This window comes from Carcharodon carcharias, chromosome 22 (genome assembly GCF_017639515.1).
Source record: "Carcharodon carcharias isolate sCarCar2 chromosome 22, sCarCar2.pri, whole genome shotgun sequence".
NCBI lineage: Eukaryota > Metazoa > Chordata > Chondrichthyes > Lamniformes > Lamnidae > Carcharodon > Carcharodon carcharias.
In genome coordinates this window covers 67,557,643-67,580,934 of record NC_054488.1, presented here as the reverse complement: position 1 = coordinate 67,580,934, position 23,292 = coordinate 67,557,643, and the positions used below count along the sequence as shown (strand labels likewise).

At 53.5% G+C, this 23,292-nt stretch overlaps 1 protein-coding gene across 1 annotated transcript in view; it reads left to right on the top strand.

The window, feature by feature from the left end:
- LOC121293973 overlaps nucleotides 1-23,292 on the top strand; it is a 217,818-nt gene that overhangs the window by 36,863 nt on the left and 157,663 nt on the right. The window contains exons 4-6 of the mRNA XM_041217474.1: nucleotides 16,831-16,920; nucleotides 17,015-17,372; nucleotides 19,930-19,979. Coding sequence (XP_041073408.1) covers nucleotides 16,831-16,920; nucleotides 17,015-17,372; nucleotides 19,930-19,979 — 498 coding nt within the window. The remainder of the gene's footprint in view (nucleotides 1-16,830; nucleotides 16,921-17,014; nucleotides 17,373-19,929; nucleotides 19,980-23,292) is intronic.

Here is a 23,292-nt window from a genome sequence, read left to right as displayed (position 1 = left end):
GGAGACGGCGAGACAGACAGGAGAGGGAGAGGGAGACGGCGAGACAGACAGGAGAGGGAGCGGGAGACGGTGAGACAGACAGGAGAGGGAGCGGGAGACGGCGAGACAGACAGGAGAGGGAGAGGGAGCGGGAGACGGCGAGACAGACAGGAGAGGGAGAGGGAGACGGCGAGACAGACAGGAGAGGGAGCGGGAGACGGCGAGACAGACAGGAGAGGGAGAGGGAGACGGCGAGACAGACAGGAGAGGGAGCGGGAGACGGCGAGACAGACAGGAGAGGGAGAGGGAGACGGCGAGACAGACAGGAGAGGGAGAGGGAGCGGGAGACGGCGAGACAGACAGGAGAGGGAGCGGGAGACGGCGAGACAGACAGGAGAGGGAGAGGGAGCGGGAGACGGCGAGACAGACGGGAGAGGGAGAGGGAGACGGCGAGACAGACAGGAGAGGGAGAGGGAGACGGCGAGACAGACAGGAGAGGGAGCGGGAGACGGCGAGACAGACAGGAGAGGGAGAGGGAGACGGCGAGACAGACAGGAGAGGGAGCGGGAGAGGGAGACGGCGAGACAGACAGGAGAGGGAGCGGGAGACGGCGAGACAGACAGGAGAGGGAGCGGGAGACGGCGAGACAGACAGGAGAGGGAGAGGGAGACGGCGAGACAGACAGGAGAGGGAGCGGGAGACGGCGAGACAGACAGGAGAGGGAGAGGGAGACGGCGAGACAGACAGGAGAGGGAGAGGGAGACGGCGAGACAGACAGGAGAGGGAGCGGGAGACGACGAGACAGACAGGAGAGGGAGAGGGAGCGGGAGACGGCGAGACAGACAGGAGAGGGAGCGGGAGACGGCGAGACAGACAGGAGAGGGAGCGGGAGAGGGAGACGGCGAGACAGACAGGAGAGGGAGAGACGGGAGCGGGAGACGGCGAGGACAGACAGGAGAGGGAGCGGGAGACGGCGAGACAGACAGAGAGGGAGCGGGAGACGGGAGAAGACGGAGAGGGAGGGGAGCGGCGCGACAGACAGGAGAGGGGAGCGGGAGACGGCGAGACAGACAGGAGAGGGAGAGGGAGACGGCGAGACAGACAGGAGAGGGAGAGGGAGACGGTCGAGACAGACAGGAGAGGGAGAGGGAGACGGCGAGACAGACAGGAGTGGGGAGAGGAGCGGGAGACGGCGAGACAGACAGGAGAGGGAGGAGGGAGACGGCGAGACAGACAGGAGAGGGAGAGGGAGAGGGAGACGGCGAGACAGACAGGAGAGGGAGAGGGAGGGAGACGGCGAGACAGACAGGAGAGGGAGAGGGAGACGGCGAGACAGACAGGAGGAGAGGGAGCGGGAGACGGCGAGACAGACAGGAGAGGGAGAGGGAGACGGCGAGACAGACAGGAGAGGGAGAGGAGGGAGACGGCGAGACAGACAGGAGAGGGAGAGGGAGACGGCGAGACAGACAGGAGAGGGAGCGGGAGACGGCGAGACAGACAGGAGAGGGAGAGGGAGACGGCGAGACCGACAGGAGAGGGAGCGGGAGACGGCGAGACAGACAGGAGAGGGAGAGGGAGACGGCGAGACAGACAGGAGAGGGAGAGGGAGCGGGAGACGGCGAGACAGACAGGAGAGGGAGGAGGGAGACGGCGAGGACAGACAGGAGAGGGAGAGGGAGCGGGGAGACGGCGAGACAGACAGGGAGAGGGAGAGGGAGACGGCGAGACAGACAGGAGAGGGAGAGGGAGACGGCGAGACAGACAGGAGAGGGAGAGGGAGCGGGAGACGGCGAGACAGACAGGAGAGGGAGAGGGAGACGGCGAGACAGACAGGAGAGGGAGCGGGAGAGGGAGACGGCGAGACAGACAGGAGAGGGAGCGGGAGACGGCGAGACAGACAGGAGAGGGAGCGGGAGACGGCGAGACAGACAGGAGAGGGAGAGGGAGACGGCGAGACAGACAGGAGAGGGAGCGGGAGACGGCGAGACAGACAGGAGAGGGAGAGGGAGACGGCGAGACAGACAGGAGAGGGAGAGGGAGACGGCGAGACAGACAGGAGAGGGAGAGGGAGACGGCGAGACAGACAGGAGAAGGAGAGGGAGCGGGAGACGGCGAGACAGACAGGAGAGGGAGAGGGAGACGGCGAGACAGACAGGAGAAGGAGAGGGAGCGGGAGACGGCGAGACAGACAGGAGAGGGAGAGGGAGCGGGAGACGGCGAGACAGACAGGAGAGGGAGAGGGAGCGGGAGACGGCGAGACAGACAGGAGAGGGAGAGGGTGACGGCGAGACAGACAGGAGAGGGAGCGGGAGACGGCGAGACAGACGGGAGAGGGAGCGGGAGACGGCGAGACAGACAGGAGAGGGAGAGGGAGACGGCGAGACAGACAGGAGAGGGAGCGGGAGACGGCGAGACAGACAGGAGAGGGAGAGGGAGACGGCGAGACAGACAGGAGAGGGAGCGGGGAGACGGCGAGACAGACAGGAGAGGGAGCGGGGAGACGGCGAGACAGACAGGAGAGGGAGCGGGAGACGGCGAGACAGGACAGGAGAGGGAGCGGGAGACGGCGAGACAGACAGGAGAGGGAGCGGAGACGGCGAGACAGACAGGAGAGGGAGAGGAGCGGGAGACGGCGAGACAGAGAGGGAGAGGGAGCGGGAGACGGCGAGACAGACAGGAGAGGGAGCGGGAGACGGCGAGACAGACAGGAGAGGGAGCGGGAGACGGCGAGACAGACAGGAGAGGGAGGGAGCGGAGACGGCGAGACAGACAGGAGAGGGAGAGCGGAGACGGCGAGACAGACAGGAGAGGGAGAGGGAGACGGCGAGACAGACAGGAGAGGGAGAGGGAGCGGGAGACGGCGAGACAGACAGGAGAGGGAGAGGGAGCGGGAGACGGCGAGACAGACAGGAGAGGGAGAGGGAGACGGCGAGACAGACAGGAGAGGGAGCGGGAGACGGCGAGACAGACAGGAGAGGAGAGGGAGGGGAGACGGCGAGACAGACAGGGAGGAGAGGAGAGGGAGACGGCGAGACAGACAGAGAGAGGGAGCGGGAGACGGCGAGACAGACAGGAGAGGGAGCGGGAGACGGCGAGACAGACAGGAGAGGAGAGGAGCGGGAGACGGCGAGGACAGACAGGAGAGGGAAGAGGGAGACGGCGAGACAGACAGGAGAGGGAGCGGGAGACGGCGAGACAGACAGGAGAGGAGAGAGGAGACGGCGAGACAGACAGGGAGAGGGAGACGCGAGACGGGGACGGGAGACCAGACAGACGAGAGGAGAGGGAGCGGGAGACGGCGAGACAGACAGGAGAGGGGAGCGGGAGACGGCGAGACAGACAGGAGAGGGAGAGGGAGACGGCGAGACAGACAGGAGAGGGAGCGGGAGACGGCGAGACAGACACAGGAGACGGGAGCGGGAGACGGCGAGACAGACAGGAGAGGGAGCGGGAGACGGCGAGACAGACAGGAGAGGGAGCGGGAGCCCAGCGAGACAGACAGGTGAGGAGCGGGAGACGGCGAGACAGGACAGAGAGGAGAGGGGAGCGGGAGACTGCGAGACAGTCAGGAGAGGGAGAGGGAGACGGCGGACAGACAGGAGAGGGAGCGGGAGACGGCGAGACAGACAGGAGAGGGAGAGGGAGGCGGGAGACGGCGAGACAGACAGGAGAGGGATGAGGGAGACGGCGAGACAGACAGGAGAGTGAGCTGGGAGACGGCGAGACAGACAGGAGAGGGAGAGGAGAGCGGGGAGACGGCGAGACAGACAGGAGAGGGAGAGGGAGACGGCGAGACAGACAGGAGAGGGAGCGGGAGACGGCGAGACAGACAGGAGAGGGAGCGGGGAGACGGCGAGACAGACAAGGAGAGGGAGCGGGAGACGGCGAGACAGACGGAGAGGGAGCGGGAGACGGCGAGACAGACAGGGAGGGAGCGGGAGACGGCGAGACAGACAGGAGAGGGAGCGGGAGACGGCGGAGACAGACAGGAGAGGGAGTGGAGACGGCGAGACAGACAGGAGAGGGAGAGGGAGCGGGAGACGGCGAGACAGACAGGAGAGGGAGAGGGAGACGGCGAGACAGACAGGAGAGGGAGCGGGAGACGGCGAGACAGACAGAGGGAGGAGGGGAGCGGGAGACGGCGAGACAGACAGGAGAGGGAGAGGAGCGGGGAGACGGCGAAGACAGACAGGAGAGGGAGCGGGAGACGGCGAGACAGACAGGAGAGGGAGCGGGAGACGGCGAGACAGACAGGAGAGGGAGAGGGAGACGGCGAGACAGACAGGAGAGGGAGAGGGAGAGGGAGACGGCGAGACAGACAGGAGAGGAGAGGGAGCGGGAGACGGCGAGGACAGACAGAGAGGAGGGAGCGGGAGACGGCGAGACAGACAGGAGAGGGAGAGGAGCGGAGACGGCGAGACAGACAGGAGAGGGAGGAGCGAGACGGCGAGGACAGACAGGAGAGGGAGCGGGAGAACGGCGAGACAGACAGGAGAGGGAGAGGGAGAGGAGACGGCGAGACAGGACCGGAGAGGAGAGGGAGCGGAGACGGCGAGACAGACAGGAGAGGGAGCGGGGAGACGGCGAGACAGACAGGAGAGGTGAGCGGGGAGACGGCGAGACAGACAGGAGAGGGAGCGGGAGACGGCGAGACAGACAGGAGAGGGAGAGGGAGACGGCGAGACAGACAGGAGCGGGAGAGGGCGCGGGAGGACGGCGCGACAGACAGGAGAGGGAGCGGGAGACGGCGAGACAGACAGGAGAGGGAGCGGGAGACGGCGAGACAGACAGGAGAGGGAGCGGGAGACGGCGAGACAGACAGGAGAGGGGAGAGGGAGACGGCGAGACAGACAGGAGAGGGAGAGGGAGCGGGAGACGGCGAGACAGACAGGAGAGGGAGCGGGAGACGGCGAGACAGACAGGAGAGGGAGCGGGAGACGGCGAGACAGACAGGAGAGGGAGAGGGAGCGGGAGACGGCGAGACAGACAGGAGAGGGAGAGGGAGACGGCGAGACAGACAGGAGAGGGAGAGGGAGACGGCGAGACAGACAGGAGAGGGAGAGGGAGCGGGAGACGGCGAGACAGACAGGAGAGGGAGAGGGAGACGGCGAGACAGACAGGAGAGGGAGCGGGAGACGGCGAGACAGACAGGAGAGGGAGCGGGAGACGGCGAGACAGACAGGAGAGGGAGCGGGAGACGGCGAGACAGACAGGAGAGGGAGAGGGAGACGGCGAGACAGACAGGAGAGGGAGCGGGAGACGGCGAGACAGACAGGAGAGGGAGCGGGAGACGGCGAGACAGACAGGAGAGGGAGCGGGAGACGGCGAGACAGACAGGAGAGGGAGCGGGAGACGGCGAGACAGACAGGAGAGGGAGAGGGAGACGGCGAGACAGACAGGAGAGGGAGAGGGAGACGGCGAGACAGACAGGAGAGGAGAGGGAGACGGCGAGACAGACAGGAGAGGAGCGGGAGGAGACGGCGAGACAGACAGGAGAGGGAGAGGGAGACGGCGAGACAGACAGGAGAGGGAGCGGGAGACGGCGAGACAGACAGGAGAGGGAGAGGGAGACGGCGAGACAGACAGGAGAGGGAGAGGGAGCGGGAGACGGCGAGACAGACAGGAGAGGGAGAGGGAGACGGCGAGACAGACAGGAGAGGGAGCGGGAGACGGCGAGACAGACAGGAGAGGGAGAGGGAGACGGCGAGACAGACAGGAGAGGGAGAGGGAGACGGCGAGACAGACAGGAGAGGGAGAGGGAGACGGCGAGACAGACAGGAGAGGAGAGGGAGCGGGAGACGGCGAGACAGACAGGAGAGGGAGCGGGAGACGGCGAGACAGACAGGAGAGGGAGCGGGAGACGGCGAGACAGACAGGAGAGGGAGCGGGAGACGGCGAGACAGACAGGAGAGGGAGCGGGAGACGGCGAGACAGACAGGAGAGGGAGCGGGAGACGACGAGACAGACAGGAGAGGGAGCGGGAGACGGCGAGACAGACAGGAGAGGGAGCGGAGAGGGAGACGGCGAGACAGACAGGAGAGCGGAGAGGGAGCGGGAGACGGCGAGACAGACAGGAGAGGGAGAGGGAGCGGGAGACGGCGAGACAGACAGGAGAGGGAGAGGGAGCGGGAGACGGCGAGACAGACAGGAGAGGGAGAGGGAGACGGCGAGACAGACAGGAGAGGGAGAGGGAGAGGGAGACGGCGAGACAGACAGGAGAGGGAGCGGGAGACGGCGAGACAGACAGGAGAGGGAGCGGGAGACGGCGAGACACAGGACAGGAGAGGGAGCGGGAGACGGCGAGACAGACAGGAGAGGGAGGGAGAGGGAGACGGCGAGACAGACAGGAGAGGGAGCGGGAGACGGCGAGACAGACAGGAGAGGGAGCGGGGAGACGACGGAGACAGACAGGAGAGGGAGCGGGAGACGGCGAGACAGACAGGAGAGGGAGCGGGGGAGACGAGCGAGACAGACAGGAGAGGGAGCGGGAGACGGCGAGACAGACAGGAGAGGGAGCGGGAGACGGCGAGACAGACAGGAGAGGAGCGGGAGACGGCGAGACAGACAGGAGAGGGAGAGGGAGACGGCGAGACAGACAGGAGAGGGAGAGGGAGCGGGAGACGGCGAGACAGACAGGAGAGGGAGAGGGAGACGGCGAGACAGACAGGAGAGGGAGAGGGGGGAGACGGCGAGACAGACAGGAGAGGGAGCGGGAGACGGCGAGACAGACAGGAGAGGGAGCGGGAGACGGCGAGACAGACAGGAGAGGGAGCGGGAGACGGCGAGACAGACAGGAGAGGGAGCGGAGAGGGAGACGGCGAGACAGACAGGAGAGGGAGAGGGAGACGGCGAGACAGACAGGAGAGGGAGAGGGAGACGGCGAGACAGACAGGAGAGGGAGAGGGAGACGGCGAGACAGACAAGGTTGAGGAGCGGGAGGACGGCGAGACAGACAGGAGAGGGAGGCGGCTACGTCGAGACAGACAGGAGAGGGAGCGGGAGACGGCGAGACAGACAGGAGAGGGAGCGGAGAGGAGACGGCGAGACAGACATGAGAGGGAGCGGGAGAGGGAGACGGCGAGACAGACAGGAGAGGAGAGAGGGAGACGGCGAGACAGACAGGAGAGGGAGGCGGGAGACAGCGAGACAGACAGATGATCGGGAGACGCGAGACAGACGGAGAGGAGCGGGAGACGACGAGACAGACAGGAGAGGGAGCGGGAGACGGCGAGACAGACAGGAGAGGGAGCGGGAGACGGCGAGACAGACAGGAGAGGGAGAGGGGAGGACGAGCGAGACAGACAGGAGAGGGAGCGGGAGACCGGCGAGACAGACAGGAGGAGGGAGAGGGAGACGGCGAGACATGACAGAGAGGGAGGGAGCGGGGAGCACGGCGAAGCAGACAGGAGAGGGAGAGGGAGAGGGAGACGGCGAGACAGACAGGATAGGGAGAGGGAGACGGCGAGACAGAACAGGAGAAGGGAGATGAGGGAGAGGGAGAGGCGCGAGGACAGACAGGAGAGGGAGCGGGAGTACGGCGAGGACAGACAGGGAGAGGGAGCGGGAGACGGCGAGACAGACAGGAGAGGAGAGAGGGAGACCGGCGAAGACAGAAAGGAGAGGGAGCGGGAGACGGCGAGACAGACAGGAGAGGGAGGAGAGGAGACGGCGAGACAGGACAGGAGAGGGAGCGGGAGACGGCCGAGGACAGGCAGGAGAGGGAGAGGGAGACCGAGACGAGACAGAGAGGAGAGGAGCGGGAGACGGCGAGACAGACAGGAGAGGGAGGAGGGGAGACGGCGAGACAGACAGGAGAGGAGAGGCGGGAGACGGCGAGACAGACCAGGAGAGAGGGAGACGGCGAGACAGACAGGAGAGGGAGCGGGAGACCGCGAGACAGACAGGAGAGGGAGTGGGAGACGGCGAGACAGACAGGAGAGGGAGACGGCGAGACAGACAGGAGAGGGAGAGGGAGACGGCGAGACAGACAGGAGAGGGAGAGGAGACGGCGAGACAGACAGGAGAGGGAGAGGGAGACGGCGAGACAGACAGGAGAGGGAGCGGGAGACGGCGAGACAGACAGGAGAGGGAGACGGCGAGACAGACAGGAGAGGGAGACGGCGAGACAGACAGGAGAGGGAGCGGGAGCGGGAGACGGCGAGACAGACAGGAGAGAGAGAGGGAGACGGCGAGACAGACAGGAGAGAGAGAGGGAGACGGCGAGACAGACAGGAGAGGGAGCGGGAGACAGCGAGACAGACAGGAGAGGGAGAGGGAGACGGCGAGACAGACAGGAGAGGGAGAGGGAGACAGCGAGACAGACAGGAGTGGGAGCGGGAGACGGCGAGACAGACAGGAGAGGGAGAGGGAGACAGCGAGACAGACAGGAGAGGGAGCGGGAGACGGCGAGACAGACAGGAGAGGGAGAGAGGAGACAGCGAGACAGACAGGAGAGGGAGCGGGAGACGGCGAGACAGACAGGAGAGGGAGAGGGAGAGGGGACGGCGAGACAGACAGGAGAGGGAGCGGGAGACGGCGAGACAGACAGGAGAGGGAGCGGGAGACGGCGAGACAGACAGGAGAGGGAGAGGGAGACGGCGAGACAGACAGGAGAGGGAGCGGGAGACGGCGAGACAGACAGGAGAGGGAGAGGGAGACGGCGAGACAGACAGGAGAGGGAGAGGGAGACGGCGAGACAGACAGGAGAGGGAGAGGGAGACGGCGAGACAGACAGGAGAGGGAGAGGAGACGGCGAGACAGACAGGAGAGGGAGCGGGAGACGGCGAGACAGACAGGAGAGGGAGCGGGAGACGGCGAGACAGACAGGAGAGGGAGAGGGAGACGGCGAGACAGACAGGAGAGGGAGAGGGAGACGGCGAGACAGACAGGAGAGGGAGAGGGAGACGGCGAGACAGACAGGAGAGGGAGAGGGAGACGGCGAGACAGACAGGAGAGGGAGAGGGAGACGGCGAGACAGACAGGAGAGGGAGAGGGAGACGGCGAGACAGACAGGAGAGGGAGAGGGAGACGGCGAGACAGACAGGAGAGGGAGAGGGAGACGGCGAGACAGACAGGAGAGGGAGGGAGACGGCGAGACAGACAGGAGGGAGCGGGAGACGGCGAGACAGACAGGAGAGGGAGCGGGAGACGGCGAGACAGACAGGAGAGGGAGAGGGAGACGGCGAGACAGACAGGAGAGGGAGAGGGAGACGGCGAGACAGACAGGAGAGGGAGAGGGAGACGGCGAGACAGACAGGAGAGGGAGCGGGAGACGGCGAGACAGACAGGAGAGGGAGAGGGAGACGGCGAGACAGACAGGAGAGGGAGCGGGAGACGGCGAGACAGACAGGAGAGGGAGAGGGAGACGGCGAGACAGACAGGAGAGGGAGAGGGAGACGGCGAGACAGACAGGAGAGGGAGCGGGAGACGGCGAGACAGACAGGAGAGGGAGAGGGAGACGGCGAGACAGACAGGAGAGGGAGAGGGAGACGGCGAGACAGACAGGAGAGGGAGAGGGAGGGGAGACAGACAGGACGAAGGAGAGGAGCGGGAGACGGCGAGACAGACAGGAGAGGGAGAGGGAGACAGGCGAGACAGACAGGAGAGAGAGGGAGCGGGAGACGGCGAGACAGACAGGAGAGAGAGGAGCGGGAGACGGCGAGACAGACAGGAGAGGGAGAGGGAGACGGCGAGACAGACAGGAGAGGGAGAGGGAGCGGGAGACGGCGAGACAGACAGGAGAGGGAGCGGGAGACGGCGAGACAGACAGGAGAGGGAGAGGGAGACGGCGAGACAGACAGGAGAGGGAGAGGGAGACGGCGAGACAGACAGGAGAGGGAGCGGGAGACGGCGAGACAGACAGGAGAGGGAGAGGGAGACGGCGAGACAGACAGGAGAGGGAGAGGGAGCGGGAGACGGCGAGACAGACAGGAGAGGGAGCGGGAGACGGCGAGACAGACAGGAGAGGGAGAGGGAGACGGCGAGACAGACAGGAGAGGGAGAGGGAGCGGGAGACGGCGAGACAGACAAGAGAGGGAGCGGGAGACGGCGAGACAGACAGGAGAGGGGAGGACGGGAGACGGCGAGACAGACAGGAGAGGGAGAGGGAGACGGCGAGACAGACAGGAGAGGGAGAGGGAGCGGGAGACGGCGAGACAGACAGGAGAGGGAGCGGGAGACGGCGAGACAGACAGGAGAGGGAGCGGGAGACGGCGAGACAGACAGGAGAGGGAGAGGGAGCGGGAGACGGCGAGACAGACAGGAGAGGGAGAGGGAGCGGGAGACGGCGAGACAGACAGGAGAGGGAGAGGGAGCGGGAGACAGCGAGACAGACGGGAGAGGGAGAGGGAGCGGGAGACGGCGAGACAGACAGGAGAGGCCCATCGTACCTTTGGTGACTCTTGACAGAACTATCCAATTAATCATTTTCTGTTTCCTCATATCCCTGCACATTTTTCCTTTCAAAAATGTTTCCTGTTCCCGTTTGAAACCTACTATTGGATCTGCTCCCAGCTACTGATCACCCATCTTCCCAACATCAACCCCTGATATCCCAACTTGTATTTCTATAGCACCTTTAACATTGTAAAACGTATCGAGATGCTTCGCGTGAATGTAAATCAGACAAAAAAACTCACCGAGTCATAGATGGAGATATTTCGACAGGTGATTGGTCTACAGGGCACAATTTTAAAGTTTGTGGATGATACAAAACTTGGAAGACTTGTGAATTGTGAGGAGGATAGTGTAAAACAGCAAAGGCACATGGACAAGTTGGTGGAATGGGCAGACAGTGGCAGATGAACTTCAATGCGGAGAAGTGTGAGGTGATTCATTTTGGTAGGAAGAACATGGAGAGACAGTATAAAACAAAGGGTACAATTCTAAAGGGGATGCAGGAACAGAGGGACCTGAGTGTATATGTGCATAAGTCATTGAAGGTGGCAGGACAGGTTGAGGGAGCAGTTTATAACTCAGTGGTGCCCAAACTGCAGCTTGAGAGCTGCATGCAGCGGTTTGATGTTCAGAATGCAGCTGATTCCTTGTGTTGTGAAACCCAGTAATTCGCCCATTGGAGGAGGGTAAACAGACGGGTGCAGTCTTGGTTAGGAACAGCTTCGCAGAGGGTGAGATCTGCAGGGTGGGAGCAGCACTGGGAGGAGGGCGGGAGCAGAGTTCAGATTAAGGAATCGTTCCAGCAGCATTGTGAGATTTCTTTCATAGCTTCCGCTGGTCTTATATAGGGCCACGTGACCCACAGCACCAATTTCCCTGGCTCCCTAACCCACCTTCTCACTGCTGACCCTCCAACTTGCAGCCTCTGTCTGGAAAGGGAAGAAACAGCTTAATAAAGAACAGCAATGTAAGAATCTACTGTATTGGGACACAGGGACTCTGGTTCAAATGTGTTGTTCAGTAGGTGGTTACAACGTTTTTTTCCAAGTAAAATCAAATAGTGATTAGCTCTGGTAACAGTTAATTTAATTTAAGCTAACACACTGAATACAGGTAAAATGTAACAAATAATTCAGATTTAGAAACAGTGGTATGTAATTTTTGGTTATTGAAGTTAATACATACATTCGTAAACATTCTTGCACACACATACATTTTATCCTATTTGCCTTACATTCTTTTAAAGTATATTTCCTCACAGAAGAATGTGCAATCATAATAAAAATGTGTCTGTAAAGGAGGTCCAGATCTCAAATGTCTGAAGATTAGTGTATGTGGTTCTAAGATCCAGAAGGTTTGGCCATCCCTGTAATAAAGCATACCTACCGTATCCTAGGCTTTATTAATAGGGGCATAGAGTACAAGAGCAAGGAGTATATGTTGACTTTGTATAAGACACTGGCTCGGCCTCAGCTGAAGTATTATGTCCAGTTCTGGGCACTGCATTTTAGGAAGGATGTGAAAGCATTAGAGGGTGCATAAGAGATTCATGAGAATGATCCCAGGGATGAGGAACTTCAGTTATGAAGATAGATTAGAGAAGTTGGGACCATTTTCCTTAGAGAAGAGAAGGCTGAGAGGAGATTTGATAGAGGCATTCAAAATCACGAGGGGTCTGGACAGAGTCGATAGGGAGAAACTGTTACCACTAGTGAAAGAACCAAGAACCAGACAGCACAGATTAAAATAATTATTAAAAGGAGCAAAAGCGACATGAGGAAAAACTTTTTCACACAGTGAGTGGTTAAGGTCTGGAATGCACTGCCTGAGAGTGTGGTGGAGGCAGATTCAATCAAAGATTCAAAAGGGAATTAGACTGTTATCTGAAAAGAAAGAATTGCAGGCTTACAGGGAGAAGGTGTACAAGATTGCGGGGCATGGACAGGGTGGATAGGGAGCAGCTGTTCCCCTTAGTTGAAGGGTCAGTCACGAGGGGACATAAGTTCAAGGTGAGGGTCAGGAGGTTTAGGGGGGATGTGAGGAAAAACTTTTTTACCCAGAGGGTAGTGACGGTCTGGAATGCGCTGCCTGGGAGGGTGGTGGAGGCGGGTTGCCTCACATCCTTTAAAAAGTACCTGGATGAGCACTTGGCACGTCATAACATTCAAGGCTATGGGCCAAGTGCTGGTAAATGGGATTAGGCAGGTAGGTCAGGTGTTTCTCACATGTCGGTGCAGACTCGATGGGCCAAAGGGCCTCTTCTGCACTGAGATACTTTGAATGGCACTGAGTGAATTGCTCATTCGGAGAACCAGTGCAGACTCAATGGGCTGAATGGCCTCCTGTGCTGTACTAATTCTATGATTCTGTGTGAAAGCTAAAAGCTTTACCAAAGGAGTGGGTTTAAGCAGTGTTTTAAAGGAGGTAAGTGAGCTATGGGGAGGTTTAGGAGGGAATTCCAGAGGTTCGGGCCCAGGCAGCTGAAGACACAGCCCCAGTGGTGGGGCAATTAAAATCAGAGATGCTCAAGAGGCCAGAATTGAAGGGCACAGAAATCTCAGAAAGCTGTACAGTTTTCGACCCTGAATATTTGATGCTATCTTAATGCTTGTATCCATGATGTATGAAAAATGTTGCCTCTGTGCAGTTGTTGTCAGCCTTTTCCAATACCAATTCCAGCCTCCCCATTTTACACTCCCTGTGTAGTTCTGTCATGTTGTAAACAGCACCGTTACCAACAGCAACAATGCAGCAGCATCACTGGCAGCATTATGATTACAGAAGGACAAGTTTATCAAAGCTATTTATATTGTAAATGTTTACATGAAGAAAGATAAAGCCTATCAAAAAAGGTGAAATATATGACTTTGAAATTGGAACTAGATTATGGAGGCATTCTCTGGCCTGATTACTCTCCCGACATCCAACATCCACTTCTGAAGATTCTAGTCTGTCTTATGAACAATATTATAGCAGATTAATTATTATAATAAATAACACTGTGATAATACTGTTTAAAATAGCAGTAAATTTGTGGCTTTTGTTTGCAAAAAATGTAGTTTTTATCTTGTATAACATGAGTTGACTATGCTCACTTTCTCTGTGTGATGTTTAGTTGATTAATTTGTAGCTCAACCTCAATAACGAGCCAGGTGAGTTATCTACCTGCTAAATAGCAGATCAGAAATAACTGATGTCCTGAATCGTCAAGGTATCTAATACCACCAATTTTCTAACTTCTGTGCATCTCACACTTTGCACATTCACCTTGTTGGGGAGAATGAAAAGTGTTAAAAAGAAGCACACAGTAAGAATGTGCTGAACATACCTAAAATCTCCACGCAGAACAGACATGGCCACTAAGCATATTAAGAATTGACAATTACCAAATGAACATTGCACAGCCTTGAGAGTCAGGCTGAAGACACAAGGAGGACATAAAATAGATTAGGTGTACTCCCCTCTTACATAGTGAAGGGGCAGATGGTTTTAGCTTAGACATGGGAAGACATAAGATGGACAAAGAGAGGGCTTTGATGAAACACAAGTAGTCTTGAGTTTTGAGAACCAAGGTCTTTGCGTATGTGTTTTAATTTTGATTGGATAATATAATTATGTATACACCCTTTAGAATAATTGGTTAGCAAAATCACATGTTTATGTTCAATAAGATAGTTTTAACATGGTACCTCTGTGTCAGTTACCGATTGGATGTATTCAAATGTATTGTGATAAGAAAAAGTACAAAAGTAATGAAATGTAATCAATCTGGGAGCTGCTGGCTCATCCTTCTCGGGAATGATTGTGGCTCCCTTGCATATGCTTGAATAAAACCGGTTAAAGGAAGCCTGAGTTTCTGTGGTCGCTGTGTAATCGGTGATTGTAGTTTCTCCACTTCAACTGGCCTATGTGGTAGTTGCAGGATTGGAGGGAATACCCTCTTCAACCTACAATCCTTTGTATTTTTATTCATTCATTTGATGTGGAAGAGGGCATTTATTGCCCTCCCTCCACTTGTCCTTGAGAAGGTGATGGTGAGCCACTTCTTGAACCACTGCAGTGTCTGTGGTGTAGATACAAGCACAGTGCTGTTAGGGACAGAGTTCCAGTGGTGACGAAGGAATTTCATGAGATATACGGCACAGAAACAGGCCATTCAATCCCAGCCAGCCCATGCCAATGTTTCTGCTCCATAGAGTCATAGAGTTTTACAGCACAGAAACAGGCCCTTCATCCCATAATGTCCATGCCGACCATCAAGCACCTATCTATTCTAATCCCATTTTCCAGCACTTGGCCCATAGCCCTGTCTGCTATGGTGTTTCAAGTGCTCATCCAAATACTTCTTAAATGTTGTGAAGGTTCCTGCCTCTACCGCCCCCTCATGCAGTGTGTTCCAGATTCCAACCACCCTCTGGGTGAAAAACGCATTTCCTCAAATCCCCTCTAAACCTCCTGCCTCTTACCTTAAATCTGCACCCTCTGGTTATTGACAGCTCCACTAAGGAGAAAAGTTTCTTCCTATCTACCGTATCTATGCCTCTCATAATTTTGTACACCTCTATCAGGTCCCCCCTCAGCCTTCTCTGCTCTAAGGAAAACAACCCCAGCCTGTCCAGTCTCTCTTCATAGCTGGAACTCTCCAGCCCAGGCAACATCCTGGTGAATCTCCTCTGCACCTTCTCCAGTGCAATCACATCCTTCCTATAGTGTGGCAACCAGAACTGCAAACAGTACTCCAGCTGTGGCCTAACCAGCATTTTATACACTTCCAACATAACCTCCCTGCTCTGACATTCTATATCTCGGCTAATAAAGGCAAGTATCCCATATGCTTTCTTAACCACCTTATCTACCTGTGCTGCTGTCTTCAAGGATCTATGGACATGTACACCAAGGTCCCTCTGATCTTCTGTACTTCCTAGGGTCCTACCATTCATTGTGTATTCCCTTGCCGTGTTAGTCCTCCCAAAATGCATCACCTCACACTGCTCCGCCCATCTCACCAGCCCATCTATATCACCCTGTAATCTAAGGCTTTCCTCCTCACTATTTACCACACCACCAATTTTCATGTCATCTGCGAACTTACTGATCATACCTCCTATACACTCGAGCCTCCTCTCTTCTTTCCCCATCTAACTCATTGTAACCCTCTATTGTTTCTCTCTCATAGCTTCGCCTGGTTGCTCCTTAAACGGATCTATACTATTGACTTAAGCCATTCCCTGCCGTAGTAAGTTCCACATTCTCATCATTCCCTTGGAAAGGAACGGCAATATATTTCCAAGGTTGGATAGCATGTGACTTGCAGGTGGTTGTGTTCCCATGCACCTTCTGCCCTTGTCCTTTTAGGTGGTACAGGTTGCATGTTTGGTTAGTGCTGTCAAAAGAGCCTTAGTAAATTGGATTTAAAATTCCTGTAAATCTGGTAGGTAAGGAGCTGAGATCATTGAACAGATTGGCTTCCCTGAAAGGGCACAGGATTATCACAGGAAAAAAGGGTGTATTAGCACAGCGCTATGAGACAATTCAGGGACGTGAATCTTCTGAGGAGTGGTGATCAATGTCAGTTTATCAACAATGTCTGCTCCTAATGTTCTGCATCACAACGGAGTCCTGCATTTCTGGCCAGGACTTCTAATCCAGCTTCTCCAAAAATGCAGAGCATTCCTGCAATGGAACTGCATCATCATAGCACTGGATCATCAGGGGAAGAGAAACCGCTCCCCTTTTTACAGCACTAGCTGCCGAACTCTGGTAAATAAAGAGTTTAAATGTCCCAAAGCTTTTTTGAAAAGCTACAGACAGAAGGCAAGTGGGTAGGGGGGTAGGGTGGGTAAGGGGATAGGGTGGCAGGTGGACGAGTGGGTCAGTGGGTTGGGGGTAGTTAGGTCAGGAGGGATTGTCAGGCTCGGGGCGAGTCAGGTTGGGTAGGGGACTGGTGTGCAGTTGGAGTGATGGGGGGCAGTTGAAGGGTCAGTGTGAGTGATTGGGGGCTCAGTTGTATAGTTACCTAGAAGTTAGACTAAGATCTTTCTGCCTCATTTCTTGAGTAACTACCCAGATAAGTGAGTCGGAACCGTCCAAAGTCTTTGACTCTAACTCAGAGTTAGAGCCTTAGTCCTGGAGAGCAGGGGGATTGTCCCTGGGCAATTCCCACTGAGTCAGGCACATTGGGACTTTCGAGGGGTCCCATAGTGAATCTTCCCAGGCATGTCCAGTCTCTGACTACCTGGAGATTTGAAGATCTGAGCTGTGATTTCTGAATTGACTCTGTAAGTCATCCCTGTGAATTTCACACCTTGGATACATGATAATTAAAAAGGTGCAAATGATTAGGGAGAATTTAGAATGTGGTCAAATGTTTAGTTAAGATAAGATGGCAACAACAGAAAGAATGGAAATTGACTGCCACCAATGTGTAACTGAATGATTATTCTGTATTGTCTTCAGGATAAAACTCCCGAACAATTACAGCAGTTTGTCAGTTGGAAGATTCTCCAGACCACGCTCGTGGATTCTGATGCCGATTCTTCAGATGACGTAAAATAATGTTTTACTTGGTGTTTTTAAGTTTTCTATGCTGGTTAAAGATGGCTAGTTTCTGAAACACTGTTGTTCTTTTCATTTTGGACAGTTTAAAATGTCTGCAACAATGTCTGGTAGTACTGTCCAGGCACCAGATTTCCAAGTTGAAACTTCAGATAACACTTCTAATCCCCAAGAAGATGGCAGTGAAACTCCCCCCAGGAAAGACGAGTCTGTTGCTGCTGCGGTCAAAGTTTCAGATCACGCACATGCAACTCAAAAATATAAGCCTTTGGCAAAGCCTGAAGTGGAACCGATGGAAGTAAACTCATCTGTCGTCACTGAAGATGAAGCTCATCTTCATCCAGAAGCTGTATTAGCTCTTCAACGCATTCGACTTGCAACTGAAAACCAACCTGCTTTGGTTCAGCGGGTAGCTGCTCTTGAAAAAACCTTATCAGATTTAGGTGAGTTGTAGAGCAGGCCACAGTTTAACAATCACTCTGTGCTGTGCACCTGGAAACAGGACATGGGGTAATTAAGGGCTCTCTGTATTCTTTCAGAATGCTGACGCAACATGCTGGAAATCAGAACAAAAAAACTGCGGATGCTGGAAATCCAAAACAAAAACAGAATTACCTGGAAAAACTCAGCAGGTCTGGCAGCATCGGCGGAGAAGAAAAGAGTTGACGTTTCGAGTCCTCATGACCCTTCGACAGAACTTGAGTTCGAGTCCAAGAAAGAGTTGACCAGCTTATATTTCAACTCTTTCTTGGACTCGAACTCAAGTTCTGTCGAAGGGTCATGAGGACTCGAAACGTCAACTCTTTTCTTCTCCGCCGATGCTGCCAGACCTGCTGAGTTTTTCCAGGTAATTCTGTTTTTGTTTTATGCTGGAAATCAGCCTGTTTGTGCCCAGTCTTCCCCGTCCCTCACTCCCCTGTCCTCTGTCTCCTCTGCTGTTTTGGGGGTAAGCATTATGTGCTTCCCTGTAAGGAGGCAAGATCAGCTGTTCAATCACCTTTGGTCACTTCCACATCACAGAGTCACAGAATTGTTGCAATGCAGAAGGAGGCCATTCGGCCCATCGTGTTTGCACTGGCTCTCCGAAGGAGCAATTTCCTTAGTGCCATTCTCCTGCCTTCTCTCCGTAATCCTCCACATTCTTACTTTTCAGGTAACAGCCTAATTCCCTTTTGAATGCTTCAAGCACATTCTCAGGCAGTGCATTCCAGACCTTAACTACTTGCTGGTGAAAACACTTTTCCTCATGTTGCTTTTGATTCTTTTGCCAACTACTTTAAATCTGTGCTGTCTGGTTCTCGATCCTTTCGTGAGTGGGAGCAGTTTCTCCCTCTCTACTCTGCCCAGACCCCTCATGATTTTGAATACCTCTATCAAATCTCCTCTCAGCCTTCTCTTATCAAAGGAAAACAATCCTAACTTCTCCAACCTATCTTAATAACTGAAGTTCCTCATCCCTGGAACCATTGTTGTGAATCTTTTCTACGCTTTCTCTGTGCCTTCACACCCTTCCTAAAGTGCGGCACCCACAACTGAATGCAATACTCCCGCTGAGGTCTAACTAGTGTCTTACACAAGTTCAACAGAACCTCCTTGCTCTTATACTCCATGCTTTATTCACTGCTCTCAACCTGTCCTTCTACCTTCAATGATTTATGCACATATACACCCAGGTGCCCCTGTACCTGTGCCCCCTTTAGAATTTTACCCTTTATTTTATATTGTCTCTCCATGTTATTCCTATCAAAATGAATCACTTCACATTTTTCTGCACTTGAACTTGATCTGCCACCTATTTGCCCACTCCACCAATTTGCCTATGTCCTCTTGAAGTTTTACTCTGTCTTCCTCACAGTTCACAATGTTTCTGATTTTTGTATCATCCGCAAACTTTGAACCATGGCTCCACTGTAAGTACTGTGGAATTATTTGTTACCTTTAGCTTGCAATGGTGCATGCTGAGCTGGGACCCAGGAATGAAGACTAGGAAAGATAACAATAGTAAAAAGATTCTTTTACATTTTCCGTATTTTATTTGTAAATTCTAGTAGATGAGATTTGTAAACATGGCCATTATTCAGGTAAAAAATTCAATTAATTCATTTTTCAAGGTTTTCTATAGATTAGCAGAGAATCTCTTGGTGCTTCACAGCTTGACATGAACTGAAACCATCTTTTTAGGTTGGGTTTAGCATTTGATTATTTCCATTCCCATCACCATTTCAAGAAATGAAAGAGTCTCTCTTTATTTGTAACATTGGCATTTCCTTTTAAGCTGGATTTTTTCATTAGGCTGATGACTAGTCCAGAGTTGTTGGAGTTTTCCCCAGGTACTGCCAGTGAGCACAATGTCCTTTCTCCTGAATGTTGCACTCTACAAGGCTGAAGTCCTCTCTCCTCTGTGCAACCTGCCATTATTGAGACAGCCTGGTGCGCAGATCTAATTAAGCTCTTGTCACTAGTTAAAGACCAAACAATCACCACATCCCAAGAGGCAAGTTGTATAGTTCACAACATTTTCAAGAGTTTGAGCAAAGGGGTTTTATGTTCATTGATGAATGAGGACACTGCCCATTATCCTAGATATATAAGAATGTATCTTATCCTTGTGGAAATAAACTTCAGTATCAGATGACCACCTCCTAATGACTGAAAGATAAAAATATAAAGTGCATCATTTCCACTGCACACTGTTTTAAACATTCCCCACATGAGAGGTTCGAGGGACAGTCTTGGATTTTAATGATAGTTCATCTCATCTTTATAAATGCAGGAATACTATTTTTATCTTCCTCTCCAAACCCAGTCATATTGTGATACTGGTCTGGTCATATTTCAATGTCCTTTGGCCCCAGGCCATTCTGTGTATGTTTTTTGCTGTAAATTTGTCTGTGTACAGGATTACTCAATATGACCACACCCATTAGGTTTGACGGGGTCCGTCTGTTGTGTCAATCTGGCTCTGTATAATTGTTTATTTTTGTTTAATCCCCATTGTAGTGTCAGACCATGGAATGATGAAGGGAGTTGATTCTCAGCATGGTGTTAAGGTAAGCTTGGTGTCACATGTTTGAACATGTTCTCATTTCAGTTTTACAGGGAATTGGAAAGATTGTTCTAACATTATTTGGGTGCCTGAAATGTTTTGTTTAAAAATGGCTTGTTTAATTATTTATAGAGAAGCAGCAACAGGAGGTCAGAAACTGGGCAATGCAGAGAGACTATTCTACAGTGAAAAAGCATTCCCCTTATACTACAAATTCTTGCAATGCTCATCCACCCCAACTTAGCTTCTTCCTCATGCTTCACTTCGATGCATGCTTGTCACTGACATGATCACAGGTGTTGGCAATCTCGAGTTGCTCTGAGGAGATGGTGATGTGCATCTCCACCCCTCCCAAACAGAAGGAGCAAAGCAGAAACTAACCAATCGAGAAACAGCAGTCAGCAAACTGCTGCCAATAAAAGGGGAAAGGGGGACAATGAAATAGGAACATAAGAAATAGCAGCAGGGAGGAGTAGATCACCAACTCCACTCTCTTGTCCAACCCTCATAACCCTGACTCCCTTGTAGATCAGAAATCTATCTAATTCAGCCTTGAATATATTCAATGATTCAGCCTCCATTGCTCTCTGGGGAAGAGGATTCTAAAGATTAATGTCCCTCTGAGGGAAGAAATTCTTCCTCACCTCCATCTTAAATGGGAGACTCCTTATTCTTAAACTGTTCCCCCTAGATTCTCCCATGAGAGGAAACATCCTTTCACCATCTACCCTGTCAAGCCCCCTCAGGATCTCATATATTTCAATAAGATCACCTCTCATTCTTCTAAACCCCAATGAGTATAGGCTCAATCTTTCCTCATGAGACAACCCATCATCCCAGGAATTAGCCTAATGAACTTTTTCTGATCTTCTAATGCAAATATAATCCCTTTGCAAGTAAGGAGACCAAAACTGCATCATTACTCTAGATGTGGTCTCACCAATGCCCTGTATAGTTGTAGCAAGATTTCTCTACTTTCATACTCCATCCCCCTTGCAATAAAGGCTAATGTTCCAGTTGCCTTTCTGGTTACTTTCTGTACCTGCATGCTGATATTTTGTGATTCATGTACCAGGACACAGACATCCCTCTGTACCGCAGCATTCTGCAATCTCTCTCCATTTAAATAATATTCTGCTTTTCTATTCTTCTTCCAGAATGGACAACCTCACACTTTTCCCACATCATACTTCATCTGCCAAATTTTCTGCCCACTCACTCAACCTATTTTTATCCCTGTGTTTACCAGGTTGATGTGATACATCTGGTGTGTGAGTGAAGAGAGTTTACATGTTTCCTGCTTTGCTGTGCTAGTTTGCTTCTCATTTTTAGCCCACACTGCTGGCTAGCAGCAATGCAAAAAACAGAACCAAGTGTGTAAGTCCCTCCCTGTCAGTACACAGCCTTTCCATTAGCAATTCCTCTGCTCTCACACGGAAACTGGGTCCCCCTCAGCCCCAGGCTAAAGCTTCAGAGGATCCCAGAGGAGGTTTGACCCCAGACATGCAGTGTGCAGGCCCACCAGCCTGTAGACATGCCCTGGCACTCATGAACCACACTCCCAGTTCTGGGTGAATAGCTCCTCTGCCTTGTGGATACCTCAGGAGAGTTGGAAACTAAGTGAGTAAACCTTGACAAAAATCTGGAGTGGACCCCAAAGGCAGACTGATGTCTAAATATGTCATCCTTCCAGGAACTCCTGCATCCAAGCCAGTGCCAAATGTAGTGCTTTGCATTCCTTTGGACTCGAGGGGAGGTCATCAGGGGAACCCGAATGTTCGGGCAGCTCAGAGTCTCCATAAATTATGCCCTAAGTAGAACATCTTTACTTAATGAGGGATTCCCCCCACCCATCCTCCCCCCTCCACTTAAACCAGCTTATATTTCACCCCTTTCCTATTTTTTTTTAGTTCTGTTGAAGGGTCATGAGGACTCGAAACGTTAACTGTGCTCTCCTTCGCCGATGCTGCTAGACCTGCTGAGTTTTTCCAGGTATTTCTGTTTCTGTTTTTGTTTTGGATTTCCAGCATCTGCAGTGTTTTGCTTTTATTCCAGTGTAAGAGTGGATGGGAACCAGGAGGCATGGCCCCTCCTGCCTTTGATATCATGACCTGGGAAAGATAAATAAAAATGGACAGAAACTTCTTGAGTTTTGCTGCTACCAGAACCTTTGTATAACTAGCATCTTCTTTCAGAACAAACCATGTCACACGGTGTCCTGGGGACACCCAAGATCAGGGCATTGGCACCAGCCAGATCTGATCATCAGCAGACGTGACTCTCTGAACACCATTCTCAATACACACAGCTCCAACAACATTGACTGTGATACAGACCACTCCCTGGTGTGTTCCACAGTTAGAATGCAGCCCTTGAAGTTTTCTCATTCAAAGCAGAAATGTTGTCTTCATATCAACACGACAATACTACCTACCCAGATAAAAAGGTGCTCTCTGACATTCCCACTGAATGCAGAATCAAAATGGAACATACTTAGAGATACCATCTTTAATACCACATTCTGAATATATGGGAAGCAAGTGTTGAAAAGTGCTGACTGGCTTGAGGTTAAATGGAATCTGTCATTGAAACTCAGTGGCCGACTCTCATAATTGCAAGAGAGACCTGAGTGAGAAGACTTTGAATGCACTAAGAGCCACTCCAAGTAAAGTCCAATAGGTTGCTCAGCAGTGCACCAGTGTCCACTGGTTCCAACTCTCCCAGAATACTCAGATGTCCTTGACATTGGGAATGTTAGGAAGGGTCAAAATGGCAACAGGTCCATCAGCAAAGAAAACGGCTCTGTTAAAAACAAAGGCAGCGGAGGCCATTGCCGATTGCAATAAACAGTTGGAGGGATGGGTGGAACGCTACCTTGAGTTGTGCTCCAGGGAGAACATGGTAACCAAGGAAGTTCCAGACACCATAAAGAGCCTGCCTGTCACAGCAGAGCTGGATATTAAACCCGCAGTGGAGGAACTTAGCAAAGCTATTGACTAGCTTGCCAAGGGCAAAATCCAGGTGCTGATGCTCTCCCACCTGAACTCACCAAACATGGGAAACTGGCACTCCTGCAGCACCTGCACAAACTTTTATCTCTGTCAGAGGGTGGGGGCAGTGCTCCAGGATATGCATAATGCAAAAATTGTGACTCTGTACATGAACAAGTGCAATCGGAGTGATTGCAACAACTAACAAGGTATCTCCCTGCTGAGCATCATGGGAAAGGTATTTGCTAGTCTTACCATTGTCAGACTGCAGATTTTGGCTGAACATATTTATCCTGAATCGCCGTGTGGTTTCAGAACTGGAAGATT